Source organism: Piliocolobus tephrosceles, chromosome 17, assembly GCF_002776525.5.
Source record: "Piliocolobus tephrosceles isolate RC106 chromosome 17, ASM277652v3, whole genome shotgun sequence".
In the NCBI taxonomy this organism is placed as follows: domain Eukaryota; kingdom Metazoa; phylum Chordata; class Mammalia; order Primates; family Cercopithecidae; genus Piliocolobus; species Piliocolobus tephrosceles.
The window spans coordinates 62,023,285-62,032,788 of record NC_045450.1 but is presented as its reverse complement, the minus strand read 5'-3'; the positions used below and the strand labels follow the sequence as shown (position 1 = coordinate 62,032,788).

General features: G+C 38.7%; 1 protein-coding gene across 2 annotated transcripts in view; it reads left to right on the top strand.

The window, feature by feature from the left end:
* Positions 1-9,504, top strand: part of ADAMTS18 (ADAM metallopeptidase with thrombospondin type 1 motif 18) — a 153,670-nt gene that overhangs the window by 105,338 nt on the left and 38,828 nt on the right. For both annotated transcript variants that reach the window (XM_023226867.3, XM_023226866.3), the window contains exons 13-15: positions 3,764-3,936; positions 7,350-7,480; positions 8,931-9,054. In XM_023226867.3, the coding sequence (XP_023082635.2) occupies positions 3,764-3,936; positions 7,350-7,480; positions 8,931-9,054 (428 nt within the window). The remainder of the gene's footprint in view (positions 1-3,763; positions 3,937-7,349; positions 7,481-8,930; positions 9,055-9,504) is intronic.

Sequence of the window (9,504 nt, the reverse complement as noted above, 5' to 3'; positions counted from 1 at the left end):
GCTGACACTCATGTTCAAAGCTGCAAAAAAATGTTGCCTCTATTTTTATGGAAATGCCCAAATGCTTGCGAGCAATTACTTTTGATCACTTTGACCGTATCCCATAATTAAAAATGAAATGTAATAGTATATAAAAATCAGATCACATAATACTCAGCACAGGGTGGGTACTCAATACAAAAGCGTAATGCATTTATAAATAGTTATAATTTATTCTAACTCTGCCCTAGGTACTGCCCTACATTCTTTACAAAGGTTAGATCAGTTAATTGTCACAGCTGTTCCTATTTTGCAAATGAGGAGGTGAAATAAAATCACCTAAAATTAAGCTGGGTGGAGGCAGAGAATACTGTATTTAAATCAGAGTCTGGCCAAGTTTGATGGATCATACTTGTAATTCCAGCACTTGCAGAGGCCAAGGCAGGAGGACTGCTTGAGGCCAGGATTTTGAGACCAGCCTGGGGAACACAGACCCCCATCTCTATAAAAATTTCAAAAATTTGCCAGGCATGGTGGCACATGTCTGTAGTCCTAACTACTTAGGAGGCTGAGGTAGGAGGATTGCTTGAGTTCAGGAATTTGAGGCTGCAGTGAGCCAAGATTATGCCACTTCACTCCAGCCTGGGTGATAGAGCAAGACTCTGTATCAAAAATTAAAAAAAAAAAAAAAAAGAATCTGCCTCATTGTAAAAAGAATCTGCCTCATTGTAAAAGGCCAGCTCCCTAAACATTGCACCTTATTCATCTTTCTTTCCATGCCTGGCCCCATGGCCTAAGAACTCAGTTAGATGCAGGCATAGTTAAGTAGGAAAAAATTCCTGGACTGAGTCCACAGGCCTGAGCTTGAGCTCGTCTCTGTTTCTTTCTTGCTGTGTGACCCTCATTCAACAAGTTTTGTGAGCTCCTGTCAGCTGGTTCCCACTTCATCTATGAAAGGAGGACAGTGGCTGTATGAGTTTAGTGGTCTTTTCCATGTTACAAGTTCTGTAAGTTGATAAAATAACACCTTGCAGTCCTCTTTCCCTTCATTAACTTCATAGGGTCCAAATGAGGTTTGTTCATTAAATCTCAGAAAGTCTTAAACTGAGAAATTAGTTTTAAATACGCCTTGTAAAGATGACCAGGAATATTGAGGCTATGATATAGCACTTTAAGATTTTTCTAAGTGCTTTTTAGATAATCATTTAAGAAGTCTTCAAGGATCTGATTTATCACAATGGCTGCTGCATGTTTAAGTAGTTGCTCCAGAGTGTTTTGAAATAGCATAAAATTCTCATCCTGGCAGTGTGACATTTCCCGTTTCTGTTGAATCCATTTTAGCATGCAGCTATAGGAGGACTGGATAAATTATGCTGAAGCTATTCCAGGGCTGTTTTAGAGCATACTTGTGCTTCCTAAAAAGACAAGGAATTTTAATCACGTAAATTTATTAACCTGGAGCCGCCTTTCATGTTACATGTTGGCATCAAATTTTTATACAAGATGATCCGTAGTTGAGTTTTGGCCTTCAGAGAAAACTCCATAATGGGAGGAATGAAAAGAAACCACAGCTTTGTGCACAGAGTAAGCTGGATACAATGATATGGGTAATTTTCAATGTGGTGGTGCTCTTTTTTCCTTTATTTTGCTTTCTGGTTTTTGCAGATTAGAATCTGCCTACCAAGATCTTAAAGAGCTTGCCGTTACATCATAATTATTTATGTTCTAATGGAATTCCCTACTCTGGAAATCCATTTCCCATTGTGCTTGGCAGGAAAGGAGTAGGCCACCTGCAAAGCTGAAAAGTGATTATGCTGATGAAAACAAGAGAATGTTTTCCCTCTGGGTTCAGAATCAATCAGAAGGAACACACAACAGTCATATTATAATCAAAATATCTCAATGACTGACAGCTGAATTGGGGAGAGCAGCAAATGGTGCTTTCTGTTCCTTCTCCCCAGTGTGCTGACATTCTCTGCAATAGCAGGTGCACGGCAAAGTGTGGGAAGATAATGAGAGTGTTAGAAAATGGGAGAAAGCTGGAGAGGTAGCTTGGGTCCATGTTTGAACAGCTTTTGATGCCAAAAGATAGGGTGTGTGCATGTAGCAAGCAAGCACACACAAGAACATTTAGGTTTGTTTATAGATTTCCCTAACAGAGGAGCTAATATGATGAGGGTCAAGAAAATCCCTTCAGTTAGAACAGCAGTCTCCAGTTTCATCCAGGTTGCTGTGAATGCCATTATTTCATTACTTTTTTATGGCTTAGTAGTAGTCCATGGTCTATATACACCATATTTTCTTTACTCGTTGATTGATGGGCATTTGGGCTGGTTCCATATTTTTGCAATTGCAAATTGTGGTGTTTCTCAGGAATAGAAAACCAAACATTGTATGTTCTCACTCATATGTGGGAGCTAAGCTATGAGGACACAAAGGCATAAGAATGATACGTTGGACTTTGGGGACTCAAGGAGAAAGGGTAGGAGGTGGCAAGGGATAAAAGACTACACATTGGGTACAGGGTACACTGATTGAGTGAGGGGTGCACTAAAATCTCAGAAATGTTTACTAAAGAACTTATTTATGTAACCAAACAACCTATTGAAATAAAAAAAATAGAAATTAAAAAATTGTTCTATCATAAAGACACATGCACATATATGTTCATTGTAGCACTATTCATTATAGCAAAGGCATGGAATCAACCTAAATACACATCAACAGTAGACTGGATAAAGAAAATGTGACACATATACACCATGGAATACTATGCAGCCATAAAAAGAGAGTGAACTCATGTCTTTTGCTGTCAGACAGACAGAACTGGAGGTCATTCTCCTAAGCCAACTTAAGGCAGGAACAGAAACCCGAATATCACATATTCTTGTAAGTGGGAGCTAAACATTGAGTACATATGGGCACAAAGAAGAGAACAACAGACATTGAGGTTGGAGGGTTGGAGGAGGGAGAGGATTGAAAAACTATGTATCAGATATTATGCTTATTACCTAGGTGATGAAATAGTCTGTACACCGAACTCCTGTGAGATGCAGTTTACCTGTATAACAAACCTTTACATGTACCCCGAACCTAAAATAAAAGTTTCTAAAAATGTTTTTAATTTAAAAAGAATATTCTTTCAGGCTGGATGCAGTGGTTCACACCTGTAATCCCCACACTTTGGGAGCCTGAAGGGGGTGGATCACTTGAGTTGAGGAGTTTGAGACTGGCCTGGGCAGCATGATGAAACCACATCTCAACAAAAAGTACAAAAATTAGCCAGGTGTAGTGGTGCATGCCTCTAGTCCCAGCTACCTGGGAGGCTGAGGTAGGAGGCAGAGCCCGAGAGGTGGGGAGGCAGCAGCGAGCCGAGATCATGCCACTGCATTCCAGCCTCGACAACAGTGTGAGACCCTGTCTCAAAAATAATAAAATAAAAAGTAAATATTATTTCAACAGTGTTTAGGGAAATTGACAGAATGTAAAAATTAGATTGGGGATGGCAAATAAATTTGATTTAGCATGCCAATTTTAATGAGTGAGCCATGGTAAAGAAAAGAACTAGAAAAAAAGATTCCCTGATTGATTAGTTTGTCTAGCCTAGATTCAAGAAGGAAGGTGGTAAATTGTATGCTATGTATTTCCATTCCTGTAATAGACTGTGCACATTTGCATACACTGTGGCAATGCTCATCCTGATTGCCTCTCTTTCTATTATTGTATGTGACTAACAGTGAACCCTTTGATTGCTAACGTTACAGTTCATTAATTTCATTTTTAGGCCTCAGTATGGTGGCAAATTCTGTCCAGGTTCTAGCCGTATTTATCAGCTGTGCAACATTAACCCTTGTAATGAAAATAGCTTGGATTTTCGGGCTCAACAGTGCGCAGAATATAACAGCAAACCTTTCCGTGGATGGTTCTACCAGTGGAAACCCTATACAAAAGTGGAAGGTAATGTGGTCTCTATGACATTCAAGTAAGTCTCTATGTGGATAATAATGTGATTGAACAATACGGAAGAAATTGTTGCCTGTATCAAAGAGTTTCCGTGTTTACCTTTCATTCCCCAGACCCATCCTGGCCCAGTGTTTCATTCCACGGGTTTTGTTTATTTTTCCACTATATATTTTTTTCCCATAAGATACCTCTTGTCTCCCACATCTGTAAACCTAAGGTTTCATATGTTTGGAATGTATTTATGTTTCTCAACCTACCTTTGACATTTTGGCAATTAAGTCTCCCAGGGATCTTAATTGAAATGGGTATGAACTGTCCAGACCAAAAACTCATGAAACCATATATACCCCATAGAGGCACCATACACAGTAACTGACATGTCAGTTAATTGTAAGCATGGGAAGGCCTGTTGGTAAAGTGTGTGCATGCATGCAGACACACACACAGAATCATAAATAAAAATTATACTAGGTTCTTGGTACTTACTATACTTAAAGTTATTATGGCTTGTATTTTACTTTTTAAATTAATATTTCTTTATTTTGACTGAATAATAAAACATTAGTTATAGCAGAACAGTTTAATGTAGTTGCTTTTACCTATGTAGAATAAGCTGTCAACATTCTAGTTGTTTCATTACTTCTGTCTACTCGATTTATCAAAACGTATTCATGCTGTCTTGAAACAGGATTGTATGCGAATCCCAACTGCCCATGTGTAGCCTGGAAAGAGACTAAGTTTAATAACAATTAATGGGCTGTTCTGTGCAAAAGCTCAACATGAACCTATGTTAATCAGTGATCATAAAGAAAGCTTATATAATTACAGGCATCATTATAACAAGTAGAGCCTCCACATCAAAAGAGAGGATTGTGCAGCTTTGCTCAGTATCAGCCCAGCCATTTCAGGAGCACTGATGTGGTTTTGGGTCATGACTGTTTGTCCATAAAGCATAGATAGAGACAGACATGACAGTTCCAAAGCTGTGTCTTAGGAGGAAGTAATGAGGGACGTATAGAGGTTTACTGAGAAACGAGTTACATTCAAAACTTCAAAGAGCTATTGAATAGGAAGGATGTTCAATTTATTTCAAATTGCTTTAGAGAACAGAATTCAAGGGCTGAGAACACTCTAGCCGTATTATCTCCTCAGAGACACCTTCCGTGACAGCCTGTCAAAATATTCTTCCTTCATGTTGTTCTCTGAACCCTTTACCCCGTTTTGTTCTTCATAGCTCTTCTCAGTGCATGAATGTATTTTTATCTAGTCATTTATTTGTTATCTTCCTCCCCACAAGAATTTAGGTTCCACAAGGACTAAGGCTTTTTCTATCTTGAGTTTGCTTATATCTCCAGCATCTAAGAACATCATTTGGTATATATTTATGTAATGGTTATAACTTTTGAAATGAATGAATAAGTAACTAAATATTAACTGTCCAAAATGAAAATATACTCCCTCTGTAAGTAATAAGCTCCCCATCACTAGAAGCATTCTACCAGGAACTGAGTGATTTCAAAGGAAAGATGCTATACAGCAGGTCCCAGCAGATGCTGCAGTTGCTTCCAATTCCAAACTTGGAAGATTTCCTTTCTCTTGGTTGTATACTCTTGCGAACCCATGCTTCCTGTCTGTGGTTCTTTCTCCATGACTCTGTTGTCCCTCCTTTTACTTCCTCTTTTATTCTTTGCTTTGGCTTCATAGATATTCCTTGGCGTTTATCACATTACGTCTTTCATTTAAATATAGTGTTTATGAAATCGGTCCTGTTATCACCCTTAAATAAATTCTGTGTTGAAGATATAAGGAGAAAGTTAAGCAAATACATTTTGCAATTTAGAAAATGTTTGCTGGTTTCAAAGTTCTTTCACTAATTGTATTGCAGTTTTCACTGAGTAGGGAGCATGCAATTTCATTCATGCATGCAACAGATGTTTACTGAGCTCTTTTTGTGTAGGAGACACTTTGCTAGATGCATAGGAGAATGCACTGAATCAAACATAGACTCCCAGCCTTAGGATCTTACCTCTCAATGGCGGGAGACAGAAAAGTTAAGGCCTTCTAGTCTCTCCTTGTCTCCTTTTGATACTTACATCAGTGGAGACTGACCATGACTTTAAGGTCTTGTGATATTCCTGCAGTTAAGAAAGAACAAGGGAAGACTTTGTTCATAAATGTGGCCAATCTCTGTGCTACAGGCGTGAGGTTTTTTGCCTTCTTTCCTCTGTATTTCTAATGGACTCATAAACTCACCCAGGAATCTATGCTAAAAGGAAAAAAAAAAAAGAAACTTTCTAAAACTTGTTAATTCCTGGAAATGATAGAGAAAAGAAAGGGCATATAGGTCATCCAACTCCCTAATCTCATGTGCAGAAACTAGGAGGCATTAAATAAAGCTGCTATTAAAAAAAAAAATAGATGAGAGAGAAACTTTTAACCCACTCACATATCTGCATATTTGAACTGTGATAATTTAAATCCTTTCATGTTTGAGTTTTGACTTTGTCTTTTATTGAGAGGTTTTATGAAGCACTATTTGCCAACTGTTGACACATTTGTAAAACTATTGTTAGGGGATATCGCTCAATATCGCCCACAGAAGGTCTCTTGGGAGAAACATCATCTGGAATTCCTGGCCAAGAAGAGCTCTTTCTATTTGAGAAATTGGCATAGGAACTCCTTTCTGATAACAAGAGCTCTATAAATATAATTTTTTTTTCTTATTTTTGCCTCTGATATCAGAAACATCTCAGGGATTTAAGGGTCAATAGAAGTTACCATTTTGTAGCCTTCGGGATGAGTCTATTTGCTTTCTCTTCATTTTTATGACATGTTTTGTTTTTTCTATGTATGTTTTGCAAACATGACTAACCATGTTTTCTCCCTGGTGCCTAAAACCTTTTCTCTTAACAGACTGAGTAAATATCTAAAGTAATCCATGCCCTAAATCAAGGTCATCAAACTATGGCCTGCTGGCCAAATCTGGTGTGTATTTGTTTCATCAGGTTTTATTAGAACACAACAACACTACTTCATTTCTATGTTGTCAATGGCTGACCATCAGGCCTTTGAAACCTGAAAGATTTACTATCCAGGGAGGCTGGATAGTAACCCATCAATCATGTGTATGGTGACTATCCCTAAGGATGAGAAAAATAAAAATGTTACATATTACTCTTAAATTAGTTTTATATGGGTTGTTAAATGGGACTCATGCTTTGAAAGTCACATAATATGGGCTTATATGTGCATACACACATGCACATATGCATATAACACTGTGCATAAAATTTTCCATTTTCATCATGACAGCTTTCTCAGTAAATTTAATTCATCCTTTTGGCAGTCAGATCATTTTTCCTTAGTTTCCTCCTGACCATTTCCTATCTTGATCTCTTTGCTTCTAGAGGAAGATCGATGCAAACTGTACTGCAAGGCTGAGAACTTTGAATTTTTTTTTGCAATGTCCGGCAAAGTGAAAGATGGAACTCCCTGCTCCCCAAACAAAAATGATGTTTGTATTGACGGAGTTTGTGAGGTAAGAGAATGTTTCTGCTTTGGAGTCTATGAGCATGCTTGTGTTTCACCATATCATATGTGTACTGTGAAGAGTGGTGTGAGAGATGGTGTGTCTGCAGAAGAGCAGGTGGCATAGAGGGAAAGGGCAAAGTGTTTCACTGGATTTGAGCACCATGTCTTTTTTTTTTTTTTTTTTTTTTTTTTTGGGATGAAATTTTACTCTCGTTGCCCAGGCTGGAGTGCAATGGTGCAATCTTGGCTCACTGCAACCTCTGCCTCCTGGGTTCAAGTGCTTCTCCTGCCTCAGCTGCCCTAGTAGCTGTGATTACAGGTGCGTGCCACTATGCCCAGCTAATTTTGTGTTTTTAGTAGAGATGGGGTTTCACCATGTTGGCCAGATTGGTCTTGAACTCCTGACTTCAGGTGATCCACCCACCTCGGCCTCCCAAAGTGCTGGGATTATAGGCGTGAGCTGCCACGCCTGGCCGAGCACCATATGTACATTCTTCATTTACTTGTGGCATGAGCCTTGTCCAATTATTTTAGTTTATTTTTCACTCTACTTGCACATATATAGAAGGAGATGACGCTATATCCTACTTTGCATAGGAGTTGTAAAAATGAAATAAGAATGTAAATAATAAACTTAGGCCAGGCGCAGTGGCTCATGCCTGTAATCCCAGCACTTTGGGAGGCTGAGATGGGTGGATCACGAGGTCAGGAGATTGAGACCATCCTGGCTAACACGGTGAAACCCCGTCTCTACTAAAAATAGAAAAAATTAGCCGGATGTGGTGGCGAGCACCTGTAGTCCCAGCTACTCGGGAGGCTGAGGCAGGAGAATGGCGTGAACTCGGGAGGCAGAGCTTGCAGTGAGCCGAGATCCGGCCACTGCACTCCAGCCTGGAGGACAGAGCAAGACTCCACCTCAAAAAAAATGTAAATAATAAACTTCTATTGCATGTGTACTAAGTACCTTTACTACATGATGAGAACCTCACAAATGTATTTTGAAATACTACTACTATTTGTCCCCAGTTATTTTTCCTTTCACTTTGGTTGCTCATTTTCTTTTCCATTTTAATTTTAGTTTGAGCCCTTTGATCTTTTAAGGGTGTGTGTTTATACACATGCATGCATATCTATTGTCCAGCATTTTTATGTTAGAGTCACACAGCTGGCCTGAATAATCTCAGCTGGTGCTAGTAGCAATGGTGACTTCTTATTCCAGTTTCATCAGTGAAGAGCCTAAGCCTTAGATAAGTTATATAACTTGCCCAGTCATCTAATAATGTCAGGGTAGGAATTTCAACCCCAAGTGAGTCCAACTTGAGGCTATGATTCTTAACCATAAGCTGTACTGCTTCCCTAATGTTCTGTAAATGCAGAGAACCATGTATCTCTTAATTATTCCCAGTTTCTGGCTTCTCTGATCTTTGATTTTCTCATGTTTTTTGTTTTTGTCACAGCTGGTGGGATGTGATCATGAACTAGGCTCTAAAGCAGTTTCAGATGCATGTGGCATTTGCAAAGGTGATAATTCAACTTGCAAGTTTTATAAAGGCCTGTACCTCAACCAGCATAAAGCAAATGGTGAGAGATGCTGCTGTTTGTTATTGCTAATGAGATACGACTTTTGCTGCTGAACAAATTTGAGTCATGCCAAATGTGATTGAGCCTTTTACTAGTTCACTGGACACACTAGTGATGGTGGTATTTGTCACTTGTGCAAGAGTAAGGGAGGATAGTTGTGAGGAATGTCGTCAATTCGTTACCTCGCAGAAACATAATAAATAAATGCCTTTCTGCTTTGCGTTTTCAGTATGCCAGCCCAGGCCCCTTGTATGTCCAAGTGCATTTGTTAAGCAAAGAAACATTGTGAAACTTAGGTAAACTCTACTTACAGTATTAAATGAATATTTGAAGCAATTAGCTAAATATGTTGAGTAAAATTAAACTTTTGATCCCTGTTTTCTGAATTTCATCATTGAAGATACATGGCTCCAAGTTTCTTCTAGAAAGAATTTTTTTTTTTTTTTTTTT